Source organism: Gobio gobio (assembly GCF_949357685.1).
Source record: "Gobio gobio genome assembly, chromosome: 23".
Lineage (NCBI taxonomy): Eukaryota > Metazoa > Chordata > Actinopteri > Cypriniformes > Gobionidae > Gobio > Gobio gobio.
This window is the reverse complement of record NC_137119.1, coordinates 38,538,891-38,559,390: the sequence shown is the minus strand read 5'-3', so window position 1 is coordinate 38,559,390 and position 20,500 is coordinate 38,538,891. Positions and strand designations below refer to the sequence as shown.

At 38.9% G+C, this 20,500-nt stretch overlaps 1 protein-coding gene across 2 annotated transcripts in view; it reads right to left on the bottom strand.

Moving 5' to 3' along the window:
- LOC307119858 (uncharacterized protein) overlaps positions 1-17,954 on the bottom strand; it is a 21,430-nt gene extending 3,476 nt beyond the window's left edge. The window contains exons 1-9 of one of the 2 annotated variants that reach the window (XM_079806561.1): positions 17,713-17,954; positions 14,376-15,233; positions 11,385-11,565; positions 11,164-11,303; positions 10,768-11,015; positions 8,173-8,475; positions 6,526-6,805; positions 5,656-5,833; positions 5,425-5,558 (exon numbers count right to left, since the gene is read on the bottom strand). In XM_079806561.1, the coding sequence (XP_079662687.1) occupies positions 5,425-5,558; positions 5,656-5,833; positions 6,526-6,805; positions 8,173-8,475; positions 10,768-11,015; positions 11,164-11,303; positions 11,385-11,565; positions 14,376-15,213 (2,302 nt within the window). In that variant the 5' untranslated portion in view covers positions 15,214-15,233; positions 17,713-17,954. Of the gene's footprint in view, positions 1-5,424; positions 5,559-5,655; positions 5,834-6,525; positions 6,806-8,172; positions 8,476-10,767; positions 11,016-11,163; positions 11,304-11,384; positions 11,566-14,375; positions 15,234-15,451; positions 15,537-17,712 lie in introns of those variants that run through there. The other variant, XM_079806562.1, reaches the window with a different exon arrangement.
- Between the last annotated feature and the right edge of the window lie 2,546 nt (positions 17,955-20,500).

Sequence of the window (20,500 nt, the reverse complement as noted above, 5' to 3'; positions counted from 1 at the left end):
ACACACACTACCATTCAAAAGTTTCAAAGTTTGGGGTTGGAAGCCTCTTCTGCGCACCATGGCTGCATATATTTGATAAAAAAATACTGTAAAAATAGTAATATTATGAACTATTATTACAATTTAAAACAGCTGTTTTCCATTTTAATATAATTTAAAATATAATTTATCCAGTCTTCAGTGTCACATTATCCATCAGAAATCATTCTGATATGAGGATTTGCTGCTCTAGAAACATTTATGATTATTATCAATCTTTAAAATGAAAAAAGAACAGCATTTGTTACATAGAAATCTTTTGTAACATTATAAATCCCTTTACTCTCACTTTTGATCAATTGAATGCATCCTTGGTGAATAGATTAATAATTTCTTTAAAATAAATCTTACTGACCCAAAACATTTGAACATAAGTGTATATTGACTTGTTCCATTAATATGTGACTTGATGTATTAATTTGGATGACTTTTACAGACATAGAAATCAACATTTGAAATGTCTCCAGGTTTTTTGAGGACAGTGGGAATGGGATAATCATCTCAAACGAAACACCATGTTCTCACCTGTCATTCCAGCAGTTTTAATTCTCTGGGTGTGTTCAACATGTTTGTGCATGTTTTGTGGGGTTTTGACATACATAATCCTTCTCGATGATGATAAAACTTCACTTTAATCTTTCCCATTTTTGTGTGTGATAATTTGTGTTCAACACGGTTGTTATGCATTCTGGGTTTCCTACCCAAACCGAATATTTTTAGTATTTTAACAGATGTACAGAGACTCTTTAGATTGATCTATGGCTAATATGTGCTTTTTTAAAAAGGAAGCAGACAAGGGTGTGACGGCACTTTCCCATTTCCAATGGGAAAGTGGCCAAGCAACATTGCTTTGTAACTGTGTCGAGGTGGATGAGTGAGAGACATGGGAGGAGTGAGCGAGATCGGTGTGCGTGATTGAGAATGAGAATGAGCATCACCTGCGAGGCACACCGGTCTCGAGTCCACTCATGAGGGAGCACGGAGGCATATAAGGTCGAGCGACATGAGTGAAGGACGAGAGAGGACCAAGCCTGCATTTTAAGTTGTTTTGTTTACGCTTGTGTGTGTGTGCGGCAGTTGTCCGCGAGGGCTGCCGCTTTTACTTTCTGTTTGTTGATTTATTTTGGGATTAAAGTATATTGAATGTTCGCCTGTTCCCGCCTCCTCCCACATGAACTAACTCCGTTACAGTAACATTGCCCAGCAACATTGCTCAAAAAAGTTGCCCCATGTATCATCACCTTAAAGGTAGGGTAGGTAAGAATGATCTAAAACACTTTTGTCCAAATTTGTTTAAACTTTCTTTATATGTCAATACATAATTAAAATGTAAGTACTCTGAAAAAGACCGTATAAAAATCGAGTTACTTTAGACTTTTTAATCTGCAATAAACACCGCTCATTATTTTCGTTCGGGGCGAAACAAGTGATTGGCTTGGGCGACTGTCACTCTCTCTCGCTACCATGGCTACCGCCGCTTTTGCTCCAGGATCTGCCCACATGCACCCCAGTGTTGCCAAGTCGGGCTACTTCAGCACTGTTGCCGCGGCTGTTTTTCATGTCCGAGGGTTGAAGCGACCCCAATTATGTGATATTTTGCCCCGGGATTTGCGAATTTTAGCAGACAGCCCTACCAAAAAGGCACATATTTTGCCCCCCAAATGCGAGTTTTACCGGAGAAACACGATTGGGCTTGTTTTGAGCTAGTTTTGAGTAGCAATTGGGCGGATTTTGTTGTGAAAACCTGGCAACCCTGGCGTACCCGTTTGATTTGAGTTCACGAGGCTGTATTGCTGCTGGACAGGTAATCTTTCATTTTGATTATACATTTTTTTGGTTTATGTTTTCATGAAGCACGTCTCACTAGCACACGTAGCTGCCTAATATAGCTAACATAACATTACTTAGCATCAAGTTACAATGTTATACACTTAGCGAGCCATTAGTAGAGATGATAAATACTCAATATGCTTAGCTCAAGTTGATCGCTGTCGTGTTGAATTTCGCAAAATGTAACTTTAGAAAACAAAATGCATGTGTAAAAGCTAGTACACCGCATCCAGGAACTTTTTTAGAACTAAGTTAGCTTTAGCTACTACCCTGTCTAAACTCTTCTACCATGTTCACTGGGAACTTTACCTGCACGTTTATTTCCGCGGTTTGTTTTTATATTCTCTACCAATGTTTACGGATGCTTTTATCTTGTATCTGTGTGTGTCGTAGACGTGTTGTGTGTGTATTTTAAACTTTACCAGTATCGTTATTCTAGCTTGATAGTGAGTACTAAAAGACATCTTATTTGTTTATATTCATAATGATAAAGTTAGATTTTTTATTACATGTGATTCTCACATGATGTCACTACATAATGCGTCTTTCAGCTGACGGTTGGCGTGGCGCGTTCATGTGTTTTGGGGGCGTGGCTTTGGAAAGAGCCCAGAAGGGAGAAGGTGGAGTGAATGGAAATAATGAGCTGTCTTTAAAACAGTCGTGAGAGGTCTACAGACACTCAATTTTCATTCTTTCTTTTTCAGAGTACTTACATTTTAATTATGTATTGATATATAAAGAAAGTTTAAACAAATTTGGAAACAAAGTTTTTTAACCAAATCCAACCTACCCTACCTTTAAGTCTAATCGCAGGGTAGAAAATAGCCTATTACTTTTTCATCATGAAGTTTTTGAATGTAAAAACTAGGCAAAAGTCATAAGTCGACCCCAGACAACAGTATACATTTTTTATTTATTTAAAAAATAATAAATCATAAGTCACATAATGTCTCTTTAATGTTACATACTATTTAGGATGGATAGTATGCACATTGAGATCAGGCTAGGTTCCTAGAACTACCCGGTGTGAAAGCCCCTATAGTCACTCGTTTTTATAAAGTAACGGTGTCCGACAGCGACACCCGCAGGTGAAGTTACAGCAGGAGGTGCTCCTCTGTCCCCATTGACTTCAAACAGAACCCCTAGTGCGTGCGGTGAGTTTAGTGGGGGTAATTGAAAATGAATGGGGGAAAGTCACGCGAGAGGAGGTAATGGCTGCATCCGAAATCCGGAAAATGCTGCCTTCGGAGGACACATTTCAAGGCACCAAGACACATCCGAATCTAATGTTAGCTTCACTTCCTGTCTCCTGAGAGACCTTCATCTGATCGATTTTTGAAGGCAGCATATTTGTATCCCACGCTGCCTTTGCTATCCCACAATCCTGTGCTTTCCATTCTGTGACAGTTGAGCAGGAAAAAAAGATGGCGTCCAAAAGTTGCGTTTTCTGGACAGTTTGTGTGTAAATGTATGTTTTTTACCAACATTTTCCACTTCTAATGTAATTTCTAGCGAGAAATTAGTAATGTAGTAATTAAATATGTGTTTAGTTCTCACTAAAGCTCTCTCTATTTTGCTGTGGATCATTAAACTGTTACCCTGCCTAAGAAGTCCGTCCAAAATCACTTTTGTGAGGTGCTTTCATGCTTAAACGCTGCCTTACAAGCCCTCGTCTGATAAGGCAGCGCGGCAACGAGTCAGCTGCCAAGGTTTTTAGTACATTGTGCTATGATCGGTTATGATTTGATTGGTTCTTGCAATAAATCCAGACTCTTGTTTTCGTGCACGTTCTCATCTGCCTGAATGAAGACGTGACGTTAATGGGACGACTAATCAAAAAGTAGGTAAACATTCAAATCACTTTATGTCGCGTTAAAATCAAACATGAAATGGCCTGAAAACATGACTGGTGTGCAAATTTGACTAAAAACTTTTGCTAACGTCTTCAGTTACACTTTAATATAAAATTAGAAAAACCTCAAAGATACATTAGAAATAGTGCATCTTGCCACGCTGTCACAGGCTGGAGTATCCTTTGTATTTGAGGTGTTGTTGGTTCATTATCCTGCGATTCAAGATCAGACTCTGGGTTGAACATGTATGGGCGAATCATTCCGGTTGCCATTTTTCCACATTGGAAGTTTTCAAAACAATTCCCCACGTGTACTGACGGGGGAGTCGAAACTCATTATAATATGCAAAACTGTTATCCAATCATAGCAATCGGGGGTCCGTTCTTCGTACGTCGCTAACTCAGTTAGTTGGATTTGATTGGCATGATCTTGTATTGTTTGGCTTAAACCTGCTCGGGAGCAGCTTATTTCATGAAAACAGGATTAGATTGCATCTTGAGGTGATACTTAAAATCTGTCCCAGCCACTGCTACTTTATTACAAGAGTACATTACTGCTACAATATTTTCAAATAATAATAATAATATAAAAATGTATTTGAAAATAATATTATAATGTTGTGTATAATACTATAGACACACAGCCACTTGATTGAGACATTTATTTTTGATAGAATAATTATTTTATAATGTTATCGCAGTCTTACACACATGCTGTACAGTTACTCTGAGCCGTGCATTAATTTGAGTGATGACGGATATTATGGGATAGTTTGATAGCTTGATCTTGACCCTTAAGAAACTTTAATGCTGTCACGTAACAAATCTGCTTCAAATTGAATTAAAAATTAAATTACAACATTGAAATAAAAATGTTAAGGTTGTACAAATACAATAAAAATCGTGAATATAAATAATTGGGAATCATGTTCACATTTCATTGATCTATTATAACTTTTATGTTGGTTTGGCTGTTTCCTTATAAAGGTTCAGAAATTTGTGTTTTTTTTATTATTATTTTTTTTTATTAGGCATGATGTCATTACGTTGCTGTCTTGCCGCCAGCCAATCGCTGCATGACTGATTGTGGTTTCGAGTATCGATGCATCTGCCCTTTTCAGGGAACACAAGAACGCGCAGTGATCTTAGATAACTCAATCCAGATATTTTAATCAAATCTGCAAATTCGTTTGAAGAGCCAAATTAGTCAGAGACCAGTTATCACGATTAAAAGATCTGGGATCTGTCCAATCATCTTAGATGTATTAAGCGAGGTACGAAGAACGGACCCCTGGTAGGGAAATTAAAGGTACATCTTCATGTCTGTACAAGCTTGATGACTGCTGCAAATAAGTTCACAAATTATTATAGTTGTTTAAATTATTACCGGTACTGCCTTTTGTTTTTATTTTTGAACAAATGTAAAAACACTAACTTGATGAAATGTACACTCGTTTTTAATAAACAGAAAGTTACATAGTTATTGCAAAAAATAATTGTATTTGGTGTCTCTGTTTTATGTAATGTTTATCCAGGAAAATTAAGTGTAAAGGACATAAATTGACATTTAATATACTATATAGAAAACATGCGAGAACTTTGCTGACTCGTTTTAAAACACCACTGAACAGGCGCACAACACTGGTGTGAGTAAATGTCAACCTTCATGTTTTGGGTGACCAATCCCTTTAAAAAACACTTACTTCCTGATTTTCTCTCCAGGCACAAATCCACGGAGCTGGAGAAGGCAGGACTCGGGCAGAGGTTCTGGAGGCCTGGACTCGGATAGGATGAGATCCAGAGAACGGACCCGTCTGATGCACATCGAGAGACAGAACTAAACGCACAAAAACACAGGCACACAGAGCATGAAAAAAGTCCAATGAAAACTGCTGATACCATAACACACTGGATTCAAAAGCTCCCAAACAAACCCGGCTATTATACTGTATTTGAAGGTGCGCGTTCCGTTGTGGTGGAGAACTCTTTGTAACTTTGGGTAATTGGAAGAAATGATCATGTCCAAACTGCGCGAGTTGTTCCCATAAACACCTGACGGCTCAAAACACAACAGCAGTGCACCGAATTGTTCCGGCGTTGGCAAACCCTGATCTGCACATAAACACAAAGATCCATAAGCAAACAAAGTGATTTGACTTTTTAGAATTAATCTGCTGTTGAATCAAAATCACTGGTTGTCTATAGAGAACAACGGATTCATTTTCTCCATTGAACAGTTTGTTTGTTCATTCATTTAACTTTTATCATATAATATTGGAGGTTGACGATATATGCATCAATTTTTAAAACAATAAAATCATGTTTATTAGTCATTCCCAATAAAGAATAACACAGAAGCACACTAGTATCCCATTCCAAACATAGCATACATTAAAGGCAAATAATACAAAATAAAATTACTTTAAAAATGAAAACTAAATAAAATGACACTGCCCACAATCCTGCAGATGTAACCGAGCTGGTCTGATTACATTCCCAAATACTTATTTGTATATAACGGAGTATTTAATACAGTCAATTTCATGCATTATTTTTAATGTTTATTCACCAATAAAATAATTTAAAAGTACAGATTTTGCTATACTTTTGCGCTTCAAATCAAAGTATATAATATTGTGTTTCATCTCAGAGCTCTTTAATGAACAATTCTCAGTAATGTCAATGGAGAAAAAGTGACAGTTGAAATGATCTTTATATCAGCACACATCCATTTGTTTTAGACCAAACCATGTACTAAAAGCTGTGCCTCACAAAGACGACATTTCCAAATCAGACACACCCACCTGCATTAGAGACGCCCCCGAGGAGATAGAACCCGTCTCTTCCTGTGCTGCCAGTGAGCGGGACGCTCAATTCTTTAACGTCGTCCCCAAACAATACTAAAACAAGTCCATTCAATGGAGTCAACGGTGGGCCAATCAGCTCCACAAATAAACACTCCTTTGATTGGTTTACTTTGCAGTTATATAGGCCTATTTCATTGATGGCGAGACCCTTAGGAGGTGGAGGTATAATGGGTTTCTGGGGACAGTCATTCTGCTTCCTTGGTGTGGGAGAAGTGACCTGTGGACACATGGAGGGTTAACATGGCATGCATTTGATGAGTCCAGCACATAAAATCCAGAGAAAGCGGTGTCATCTGGTCATTATTGCTAAATAAATCCCGATAGGCTACCTACTTAGTTTGATATGTCATACTACATACATTTGAAAGTATGTACAGCGTGCACAGTAAGTGAATGCTATGCATGCATTCAAAGCCTAGACGACCTACTGCATTTGTCAAAACGTGCCGTTTACAAACTGCAATGCACTCATCCTCCATCGCCTGTGAATTTAAACATTTGCTTCATTATATAATTTAGACTGCCAGAAAAATGTTTAAGTTTTACTCAGAATGGAACAAAAAAAAATTATTATTAATTCTCCTTTTCCTGACAATTGCTTTCTCTTTACTGTACCCGTATGTTTTGTTTTGCTACATTTCTGTAAACAAATGTCATTATACACATTTTAACAAGTAAAGTAAAAAATGAAGTAAAAGTAAAGTGTAAAAAAATTAAAGTAAAGTTAAATAAAATAAAGTGAAAGTAAAAAAGTAAAAGTACAGTAAAGTGAAATAAAATAAAATAAAGTTAAACATTTTAATAAATTAAAAGTAGTTATGAAAAAATAAAAGTAATGTAAACATTTAATTAAAGTAAAATTAAAGTAAAGTGAAATGAAAAAAAGTAAAAGTAATGTGAAAAATTTTAATAAAGTAAAATTAAAATAAAAAAGTTAAAGTAAAGTTAAATAAAAAAAATGTAAAGTAAAAAAATAAAAAAAAGCAAAAGTATAGAGTTAAAATTTTAAATAAAAGTAATGTGAAATTTTTAAATTAAGTAAAAGTAAAGTGAAATAAAAATGAAGTAAAAGTATAGTAAAGTGAAATTAAATAAAGTAAATAAATAAAAAAGAAAAGTACAGTTAAGTGAAATAAAAAGTAAATTGAAAAATGTTCATAAAGTTAAAGTAAAGGGAAATAAAAAATTAAGTAAAAGTAAAGTAAATGAAAAAACAAAAAAGTAAAGTGAAATAAAAATAAAATAAAGAGAAAAATGTAAAGTCAAATAAAGTAAAAGTAAAGATACATAAAAAGTAAATAAAATGAAGTAAAAGTACAGTAAAGTGAAAAAAAAGTTAAAGTAAAATTTATTTTAAAAAAAGTACAGTAAAAAGGTAAATAAAATTAAGTTAAAGTAAAAAAATAAAAGTATAGTGGTGAAAAAAAATTGCAACAGACCTCAGAGGAATGAATTCTACTAAATACTTTGCACTTGAAGTTAAAATTCTGGCTGAAGTACCAAGGCAGTGGTACAAATGAGATCAAGTAAGTTTCTATGAGAATTCATCATGAAGCTCACATGAGCAGAAACACTAGATCTCACCCTGAAAGCACTGAGGTTGAGTCTCTCGGCTCCACATCGAGTGAGGGTCTCATCGCCGGGTAACACGTTGATGTCCTCCAGTAGAGGGAGCTGTCCTGGGGTCAGTGCTTCCAATAGCTCTAAAAACTTTTTATCAGATCCACGAGTGCGGTAGACTACTGCATCCAGCAAACCGCTTCTGGGAATATTCAGACCCTCCTGAGAGGGCGGAGACTTGCTGCGATATAACACTATGGCGTCTGGTCCGTTCTGAATAGTGTTCGGTGGGATTCTGATGTCAGGGCCGACCTTAGCACTGCCAATCTGGAAGAACAGATTCAGAAAGATTTGAAAAGCTGTCATTTTATGTTTGTTGATTCCAGCTAAAATATATGACTGTACAAAAGTTTGGTCAGTACGTTTTTTTTAAAAGAAATTTATACTTTTATTTAGCAAGGATGCATTAAATGCATCAAAAGTGACAGTAAAGACATTTGTAATATTACAAATATGTCTATTTAAATGAAATCATTGGAACTTTCTATTCATCATAGAATCCTGAAAAAAATGTATCCAGGTTTCCACAAAAATATGAAGCAGCACAACTGTTTTCAACATTGATAATAATCATAAATGTTCCTTTAGCAGCAAATCCTCTTGTTAGAATGATTTCTGAAGGATCATGTGACACTGAAGACTGGAGTAATGGTGCTGAAAATATAGCTTTGATCACTGGAATAAATTACATTTTACAATATATTCACATAGAAAACAGCTACTTTAAACTGTAATATTATGGTTTACAATATTACTGTTTTTACTGTATTTTTGATCAAATAAATGCAGCTTTGGTGAGCAGAAGAGACATAAAAAGCATTAAAGCAGAACTTTAATGCCTTTTTTCAAAGTCTTGATTTAGTTTTTGGGCTTTGTTAGGATAGATTTCCATGCTTGAACATTCAAAAAACCCATTATTTTCCCCATATTTTACGTTGTTGCAGCTCATCTCTTCCCTGTCTGTTATCAGCTATGTTTCCATCCAACAATTTTTATGTACATTTTGGGATACCACATAAAAAAACCTGATGGAAATGCCAAGATGCGCATAAAATCTAAAAAATGTGCCTTAAAAATTGCATGCGCTCCACTGAGTCAACTAAGTTTTTATCCAATGAGAAAACAAGCACATAAACTACAATGGAAACACATTTACTGAATAAATTATATGATGAACAGCAAAAAAAAAAAAAAAACGTATCTCAATACTAGTTCTACTCGATCAGGTGCTACGTTCGATACGTTTTATACTACAGTTAAATCGGATCAAAAGCATTAATATTCTGAACAGCAGCTATGCTAATTATTTCCCATCTGCTTTTCTGTTGTTATCTCGGGACACTAGTCCCGAGGTAACTAGTTCGTCAGCTTCAGTTTGTATCCAGCCTCTCATGGAGACTTCAGATGCCCCAACACCTGTGATGAGACGACTCAACGCCAGCGTTGTACATTATTATATACAGCGGCTTCTCAACTTCCATTTTTAGTAATATTTATCGCCAGTTTATCAGGACGTGACGATTATGTTCTCTGGATAGAAACGGTGCTTTACTGGCAAATATTTTATGCAACATTCCCATTTTGCACACAAGTAAAATTATCTGCCTGTCTCTATGAAACCCCTCCTTCTAAAAAGTGCAATGTTTTCTGATTGTGCGTCTGAACCAGAGTGTTGTGATTGGACAACCCATTTGGGCGTGTTCGGGAAAAGTCCCGTCCCTTACCATAACCAGGAGTTTTAAGGCTGCTTCCCAAATGGCACCCTAAACCCTCACGGTCTTCCTCTGAGTCCGCACTTTCATGATGTAATGCCGCTTTGACTGCTGGGTAAAGTCCTCTGCGTAGCTTGCGAACTTGCGGGCTCAGCTGAAGTGCGCATCAAGGGCGCATAACGGCCACTAAGGGGGGGCTTGTGTAACCCCTCCTGTTCGAACTGCCCGCTCCAAGCGGGACTCGAACCTGGGTCCGCCGTCAGTCGCTAGAGCATCTCTAGAGATCAGAGGAGTGAGGTTTACTCACACAGTGACTACTAGCTAGCCTTCGCTACACTTACCCCCCTAACCCATCCGGATCACGGCACCAACGTAACCCCTCCTCTTCGAACCGCTCCAAGCGGGACTCGAACCCGGGTCCATGAGAGTCGGACGCTCTAACAAGGATGCTAAAGGCTACAACCTCCAGTGTCAGTCGCTAGAGCATCTCTTGAGATCAGAGGAGTGAGGTTTACTCGCACAGCAACTACTAGCTGGCCTTCGTGCGCATGTGGCAGCCATTGTAAGTCCACGAGCGAAAGTGCATATGAAGTGTGCCATTTGGGATTCAGCCTAATACACTACTTACTAACTAACTCAACCCGGCACCGCCCACTTTTTTTGCATATACCTTGGACGGAAATTTTTTAGATGAGGAATATTGTGACGTGTTCGTTCCTCAAGACTACAATGGAGGCATTTACATAATTTCCTATTATTTCATAGCTGACTCATACTACTAAATGGAATTAAACCAAATGACTTATTTGCGCTTCATTTGCCAGCATCCAAGTGTGCAGCTGCTCACCAGGAAGTATCCGTCATCATCTGTGAAATATCCATTCAGCTCCAGCTCATAGTACACCGCTCCATTCTGTCCATTGATCATCACCAGCCAGATGAAATCCAGCGACATACGGAAGCCAGCCGGATGCCACAACTCTATAAACTCCTCGTTCTCGGCTCCTCCTGGTGTGTCGGTATTGATCTCATTAAGCAGGAAATCAATATCGCTATGAATCGAGGGATAGCTCCGTCCTGTCGCTGTAGGAAGAGCTAAAACAACAAGTCAGAACTTAAAAACATGCCAGCACACAGTTCTTTGATATGCATCATGGGGAACCATAAAAATGTGTCCTGAACATGGAATAAAGAGAAATAAAGTTAAAATGGTTCTGCTTTGCTACAAGAAATCAAGACCTACTCATGTTAAGTGGGCAGGACTGAAACCAAACGCAGTCATTGGGTTTTCCGGGACTCCGGGGCCTCGCAACAAACAGTCCCGGATCTCTCGTCCATTCGGTAACACCACATCGACTGGCATGAACACCTGCTCTGTCAAAACTGCAGCATACAAACATGGATTAACATGTATTATAATACACTAATGCCAGAATAACGCATTGTATGGCATGTACTGCTCACCTTTCTGTGAGTCTGAAGGGTTTTCTCCCGGGTATGAGTGTCTCTGTGAGGTTCTCACTGGGCATGTACACAGAGTCACCATAAACAAAGGCATCGATTGGCTGTTCGTGGCTGAGGGGGCCGTCCTTAGGGAAGTCTGATGCAGGACCTTTATACAAAGCCAATGCTACACTTTTTGTCACTGAAAGATCAAGAAAATGTATTTAGTTGCAAGCTAATGTTTGCGAGATGCATATTTCTTCACTAAATAAAAAAAGATTTAATTAAAGAATACTATGATTTTTTTCATTGTGGCCTTATTTTCATGACATTGAAAATCTAAATACTCAATAGCAGGGCTTTACATGAACATAACAGTGCCATGTAGTGTTTTTTATATATAGTTTTTTTCGATACATATTGATACTCAAATATCTGAAACGCTTCCAATGTTCATTTCCTGCAGAATAGATACACAATACCAGCTGCTCTTTCTCGTTCTCTCATCTCTCCGACAGCGAGTTACACATAAACCCGCCTCCCCTCACTCACTCGTTTCATTCGCTCCGGATGAATATTGTGGGTGTTATGCTGCGTTCACACCAAACGCGAATAGAGCGTCAAAATAGAGCGTCTACCGCGTCTAGTTGGACGCTTGAACAATTTGAATCCATTCGCGCGTCCACAGCGAATTGGACGTGCGTATAAATTGAGCGTTTGAAGCGAAATAGACGCACGTTCAAGGCGCTCCAGGAGAAATATGTCATAAAACACCACTCTGCCTCTTTTTATTTTCATTAAAGATATGTATTAAACATTAATAGCCACACAAATGTGGTCCAGGCAACTCCTACATTATCTTCACTGCATGCATATTTAAATATCCTTAAAAAATTAAGTTATGAAACTTCTTTGCCCTCAGTCAAAACGATTTGGCAGACAACAAATTATAGATTCATGACACCAAAAATCACCCGTTAGATCCACACAAGACGAACCACTACAGCACATCAGAGCCAGCGGCAAACGTCAGAAGGACTGGCCGAGGAAAGGCTGCTCTCGCCGGGGTTAATGAACGCTGAGCGCCTGGTGATCGACTGGATCTCACAACGCCAAAAACACAAGATTATTTTTTTTAAATAGGCGCTCTCTTTATAAATAAACCACAGGTTTGAGCTTTAAACAACTACATTCTCACCTGTAAGTCTTAAAATTACATTTTGTGACACAATAGTAGTATTTTTAAATTATGCAGGGTTTCTCATCACGTCACTTTAACACGTGACTGGTTAACGCGGTGCGAATTGATGCCAAAGTAAAAAAAATTCAACTCGGGCGTCAGACGCGAATTCACTTCAAACTCGTGAATGCACAAAAAGCACCACTCGCACGGATCGCTTGATTCTCGTCCAATTCGCGTCATTCGCGCGAATGAGGCGGAATCACGTCCATCGCGCCGCGTGAAAAGCAAAACGCGTCTATCACGGCGCAGGACCTCCAGATGCGCGTCAATGCGCCTTTCCATTGACTTAACATTGAAATCACTCGCGCCAAACGCTCTATTCGCGTTTGGTGTGAAAGCAGCATTACAGGGCTTGAATTTCGGTGTGGAATTGTGCGTATTGTGCATAATTTTACTCATTCCCGCAGATTTTGTGCTCACACCCAAAGGTTGTGCACATAAAACCGCCTCTCTGCACTAAACGGAGTTGTTTTTCGCTGCTTATTGCGCTTAATCAAATATACACAAAATAATGTCAAAATGAAGGTCTTGCCATTTATTCATGTAAACAAAGTCAGTTATGTTTGTAATGGATCCGTGTGTCAGGTCTTAAAAAAGGTCGTCAGGTCGTAATTTTCGTCACTCGGAGGGCTCGCGGCCGGCCGCACACCCCGTCCGCGCGCAGCCCAAATTTTGTGACGGCGCGGACGGTCCGCGTGCAACAGCGCATGCGCCAGCAGTACAGAAGAGTCCACTAGGTGGCAATACGCACAGTATTGAGCACAGTGTTCAGCCGTCGAAGAAGAGTGTGCAAAGACCGGTTTAAAAACAACACACTTGAAAAAAAGAGAGAATTTTTGATTCTTCAGTGTTTCTTCCAAACTATGTTGCAATGGTGGATGCACTACAATTCTTCTCCGATCATGCCCAGCGAATGTCTCGTTGATGACAGGACTCAGTGCTGCCCTCCGATGTCTGGTAGAGCATAGACATTTTTTTACTGCGCATGTGTCGAACGCGATCATCCGCGCGCATCCATTGTGTGTAGTATACTTTGAAAGACGCGCGGACAGGGCTACGCGCGTGACGCGTCCGGGCGCGGTAAGTGAAGTATACCCGGGCCTTTACTCACCCTCATCCAAGCAGATATAGCAACCATTGACTACCATAGTATTTTTTCCCCCTACTATGGTAGTCAATGGTTGCTCTCTCTGCTTGGTTACAAACATTCTTCAAAATATCTTCTTTTGTGTTCAGCAGAACAAAGAAACTCATACAGGTTTGGAACAACTTGAGGGTGAGTAAATGATGACAGAATTTTCATTTTTGGGTGAACTATCCCTTTAATTATTTTTTTTCCCATCACATTACATTAATGACAATTTAGAAGGGAATATTTGTCAGGAAAATAATGCAAAACACATCCTCCAAAATTAGTTTAAAAAATGGTCTTTCAAATACATTTAATTTCCTGTATGCAAAATATAATTAATTTATTTTCTTTTGAATCAGAGGTGATATGTGATCTGGCTTCGGCTAAAATAAAAGCTGAAGTACAAAAAAATGTAAACTGAATAAATAAATAAATAATAATAATAATACAATTAAAAAGTTAAATAGAAAAAATAAATAGAAAAAAAATGACAAAAAGCACATAGTGGTACTAAAATTTAAACTAAAATTAAAAAACACTATAATAGTGTATACATAAATAATAACTAAATCAAACTGGTTTAGAATAAAATAAAGTATATAAATAAGTTTATCTGCAAGTATCCAATCAACTCTACCTGCCAAAGTATTCACAGCTACGGTGAAGATCCCAGCCTCTTTTGCGATGAACTCCACACTCGAGCTGATCAGATCCGTCGTGGCATCATAAAGCACCAAAGAAAAGGATCCGTTTGCCATGCCAACATTGAGTTCCACAAGACCCCCCCGGCCCGGCCCGCTGAGGTCAACTTCGTTGATCCAAACATTTCCGGGGGTCGGCGGTGGGCAATGATTGACCCACCCAGGGGTGGGCGGGCCAGTGTAAAACGTCCAGAGGTTTTCCGACTGCCAGCAGCGCTGAATGGACTCATCCCCCTCCAGAGCCTTCTCGTCCTCCACGTACGGGACCGAGCCAGGAGTCAGAACTGACGCGAGGCCATCGGCGCCTTCTGCGGATTTACGAGAAGTGTACACTACTGCGTCCAACAACCCCACTCCCGAAACGTGTCCCCCTTCAGAAACCGGGGCCCAGTTGGGGCCGTAGAGTGCGATGGCGTCGGGCCCGTTCTGAACGGAGTTGGGCGGAAGAGAGATGGCGGGACGGGGAGTCAGTTCAGAAGAGCCCACTATGAAGAAGCCTTGCTGATCTGTGAAGTGTCCCCTCAGCTCGATGACCCTGTAGGCGAAGTCTCCTTTGCCATTGTAGAACACCAGTGTGTATCCATCCAGAGAAGTGGGATTCATGCCATCGTTGTACAGCTCCACAAATTCCTGAGTGTCCAATCTGGGATTGTCACAGTTCACCTCGCTGATTATTAAACATGGGGTGGTTTCTTTCAAAACGCACATCAACACCAAAAACACCAAACTCAGTTCCACACACATGGCTGCTGCCCTGCTAGAAACTCTCAGCATCTCATAATAAGCAAGTGGACCTGTGGAAGAAAATACAGAAGTTTCATTCCAGATGAACGCAATCACTTTCATAAGATCATAAGTTTCGTTTCCATTCAATCTGGACACATTGCTTCTCCAACGGTTTTGATATTGGCAAATTCGATGAAAAATGATGAGCTGGAAGGAATCAAAACACCCAAACGTGTGGGGGAAAAAAAAACATTAATTTGAGACGACACAAGAGATCATAAAGAACTTTCCTCTCAAAACCAGGGCAAGCACCATGAAACAATAGTACAGGTCTTCTGAAGTCGTACGATATAGTGTTGCTTGAGGAACCTACAAGTTTTATAAACGACAACATTTTGGGGGGGGTTGAACTGTTAAGTGTATCATATTCATAGAAGCTGTGAAGGAAGTGTGGTTCTTGAAGTGTGAACTCTGGCATTTAAATACACACAAGCACTTACACAACAGCTTTTATCTGAGGAGTCATCAGCTAACCACAGACTCCAATGATCAGAAAATCTGGCTCCTGTCACAGTTATAAATGCTGACCAAGCAAGTGCTTTGTCTGAACTTTCCGGGAAAAAACTTTAATTTCACAAACATGCATTGACTGCAGAGTGCTTAAACACTATTATACACACGTTTTAATGCTTTGTGAAATAGTAAGGAAGTAGAAAACAACAATAAACAATTGAGAAACACTGTAGAGACAATAGAGTGAAACAGTGTCCACCCACTTTTTCCATCCGCCTTGGTCATGGAAATATTTTTCCAATTCGTTTTTCTCATTGGGATGTTTTTTAAAGGCTTCCAAGTTCCTATAGTTATAAGCCAAATCCAAACCAAACAGCTACATGGTCATCCATGTTTGTCATGTGACAACACCCAAAAATGAAAAATTCTGTCATCATTTACTCACCCTTGCCCTTGTGTCACTCCAAACCCGTAAGACTTTGGTTCACAGGAATTGGGCTACTTCAACACTGTTGCCGCTGGCTGTTTTTTTATGTCCGCAGGTTGAAGCGACCCCAATTATGTGATATTTAGCCCCGGGAATGCAAATTTTAGTAGGCAACCATACCAAAAAAACACATATTTTACCCCCCTGAAACGCGATTGGGCTTGTTTTGGACTAGTTTTGAGTAGCAATTGGGCGGGTTTTGTTGTGAAAACCTGGCAACCCTATTGGTTCATCTTCAAAACACAAACGAAGATATTTTGGATGAAATCTGAGAGTTGCTATGCAACCAACTACTACTTTGACGCTTCAAATAAGTTCATAAAGAGATTGTAAAACTAATTCATATGAATTGAGCGGTTTAGTCAATTTTCTGAAGAGGCAAAATCGCTTTATATGATGAACAGATTGAATTTAGGGTTTTATTTACATATAAACATTCATCAACTCACACATCAGATCTGGTAAACGGAAGTTCGCTTGATGCGTAAGGACCAATGAGGTTCATTCTCGTGTTACGCAAAACGTTTGAGCTTCAGCAAGAACCAATGAGGTTCATTCTCATGTTAAGCAAAACGTTTGAGCTTCAACGAGAGCCAATGAGGTTCATTCTCGTGTTACGCAGCACGTTTGAGCTTCAGCAAGAGCCAATGAGGTTCATTCTCGTGTTACGCAGCACGTTTGAGCTTCAGCAAGAGCCAATGAGGTTCATTCTCGTGTTACGCAGCACGTTTGAGCTTCAGCAAGAGCCAATGAGGTTCATTCTCGTGTTACGCAGCACGTTTGAGCTTCAGCAAGAACCAATGAGGTTCGTACTCACACGTCAAGCAGTTTTGGTTGAGCTTTTGTTTATGTTCACTGATCAATGTTCATATGTAAATATCAAAAGCCTAAATTCAATCTGTTCATCATATAAAACTATCGTGCCTATTCAGAAAATTTGGACTAAACCACTCAATTCATATATGAATTACTTTTACAATCACTTTATGAACTTTTTGAAGCATCAAGGAGTTGCGTAGCTGTTAATGGAGGGACAGAAATCACTCAGATTTCATTAAAAATATCATAATTTGTGAGTGAGTAACTGAAGACAGACATTTCATTTTTGGGTGAACGGTCCCTTTAAGACAGTGTAGCTATACCGCACACAGCATGCAGTAACAATATGCCATGCAAAACATACAGCACTATCATGACGTCATACCATGTATTCAAAGGATTGTTTACATAACACAATGATGATGGATACAGTAACTTCTTGCACACGTCAATGAAGAACCAACTGGAGAATATAAAGACAAAAGTGTCTAAGTATCAAACTTCACAACATCTGCACAGAGACCATTGTTTATGGCTACGATAAACAATGCATTTAACGTAATCAAAAGTTACTAGCTGACTTTTGGCTTCGCCATCACAAAGACACAATCGATTTCGCAACAGTGCGAAGTTAAAATCCCAGCAGACTCCATCTGTTTTAAAAACTCGACAAAGACGAGCAGAACCGCTTTGCATCTCGTATGGTTTAATGGAGAAGTGTTGCTTACCGTGACGCCCGATGCCCGGTTCAACGGGTTTGAACGTGTTTTGTGAAGTTTCAGTAACTTTTGCTGAATGGAGGAACCGATTTGATCCGGTCGGTCTCTTCCACGCGCGTGTGGGCGGCGAGTCTGGATGAATTCACGCACGTTCCCGGAGACATAAATCCTGGTTCCCAGAAAAGACGACTCTGTCCTTTGTGGGCAACAAGTCTTTTTTTCCCCTACAGATATTTCTTCACAGTGGATGCATCATTTCCTGGGTTCTGCAATCACCCCAAAACAGTTCAGACGTTTAATTAACTCATAAAAACAAATACAAAACATCAAATTTATTTGAAAGAAAGCACAAGCATAGCCTACATGGCAAGAAACAATGTAAGAGTTTTTCTAAATTAAACAGATTGTATTATGAGAAGTCTTGGGAACTTTCATGTTTTTGCTACATTTCTTTCGTGTTGATATACAGCTTTGATTGTCCCAGAACTCTTTTAGTAGCCTATTAAAATATAAAAAATTATTATTACCCCCCCCCCCTATTATAAAAAAAAAAAAAAAACTATTATACAACGCGTGAAATACATACATTCAATAAGCATTCAATTATTTTGAAACAATTTTTTACACAAATTACAACTTTTCACCCGTTGTGACGTCATCGCTAACGGTGTCAGTGAAGAGCCTGGGGTGAAATAATTACCCACCTTTTTCCTTTTTATGTTAGCTACACCCACTGATCTATATAAATGACATTTGTATAGATTAGTGGGATACACCCATAATTCACGCAAAGCGTCATGGGGCGGAGGGAAAAGGTGAACTCGTGCGTCATTCCCAATTAAACTGAAATTTTGTCACGCTATTCGAACCTCAGGGTATGTTTAAAGATTAAATGTGGCTCTTGAGTAATTTCCTTCATCTTCACGGTGGTCTAGACTTGATAGGTAATCAGCATTTTGTTGACACTTGATATAATAATTAAATCATCTATTCTTCTCCACAGCATTCCTTTCCGGCATGGTAAGTGTTCTGTTTCAGTCCTGACCCATTTTTAACAATGTATCACTTTAAACTATTGTGTGCTATCCCTGTTGAAAAAAACAAACAAACAGCATATGTTTCGAAGCATAGCTGCTGGTCCTAAGCTGGTCCTTCACACAGAGATGCCAAAATTGTACCTTTAGGGGTACAACAGCTTGTCACTGGGGCAGTACCCTTAAAAGGACATCTTTTTACCACAAAAAGGTTCATGGTAGTACCTTAAGGTACGTATTTGTACTCTAAGGTACTAATATGCACCTTTTAAGAGTAAAAAAGGTACAAAGATGTCCTTTTAAGGGTACTGCCCCAGTGACAAGCTGTTGTACCCCTAAAGGTACAATTTTGGCACCCTTTTCTCTGTGTGTAAGAAACTAGCTCCAGCTCAGGACCGGTTTAAACCAGCTCATGACCAACTAAGGACCAGCGTAAACCAGCTCAAACCAGCTGCCATGCTTCAAAACATACCTAACCAGCATAATTATACCAGCAATTTTATGCTGTTTTTTTCAACAAGGATGTGGAGATTTTAATTCCACTGTATTAATGCTGAATAGAGTTGGAGAATTACACTGGTTATGAATAGAATCAGGATATGTATCAATAAAACAATGACTGGGCCTTCTGTAAGGAGAGGGTCCTGAAAGAACATGGAAAAATACTGGAAGATTACATCACTTGGTGTACGGGCACGGATGTGAGGCCTATAGGTGACCAGTGGAGCGTTAAGAGAATGGTACATGATATATATTGTTGGAAAAAAGAGAAACTCTGGGGAGATAAGGAATCAGGATAAATGATAGAGTTTTACTAAATCAGATGTTCAGCTGGCATCTCACTTTGTTGTTCATGCAATAAAGTTAACATCCTCTGAGGCCTGGAACTTCGACAAATGCTGAACTGAGAGAACTTAGACTATGCCACAACAATAGCAGGGTATACATCCCCGCTCACTGCTTATTCATTCTGTATTTAATGTAGAATATTTATAAGGGATAGTTCACCCAAAAATTCTGTCATATTTTACTGACCCTCAAGTTGTTCCAAACCTGTATGAATTTCTTTCTTCTCCTGAACACAAAAGAAGATATTGAAGATCAGGTAACCAAACACATCACTATGGAAGTCAATGGGGTCCATCAACTGTTTGATTACCGTCATTCTTCAAAATGGCTTCTTTTGTGTTCAGCAGAAGTCAGAAACTCATACAGGTTTGGGACAACTTGAGGGTGATATGACGGCATTTACATTTTTGGGTGGACTATCCCATTAAATTCAAAATATGTTTCTGTAATGAAATCTCCATGGGTTCAAATACAGTCAAATCTACACCCATAAATTCTGTCTTGCAACACCAGAGGTCACTGTCTCCACAATATTATGTGTGCGGTGTCTTGGGCTGTGTGCAGAATAGAGTACCACCATACCATTCTTACTACTGCAGAAGTATATAGTATTTATACTTTCCACAGTATCTAGATGCATTCTGAATTTTATATGCATGTAATACCCAAATTACCTACTACTTTTACCAAAATGTGTAGTACGCACAACAAAGCACACTTTTTGAAGAACCGGTTCTATATGGAACCGTAAAGGGTTCTGTCAGGCGCTTCATATATGGAACATTGTTGGGGTTGGGGTAATTTTATGGATTTAGTTAAAAATAATTTTAATTAATTACATTTTATGATGTTGGGGTAACAGTTTAGGACCCAGGACCAGTAGTGAAAATGAAGACCAAGAGTCAGGAGCAGTG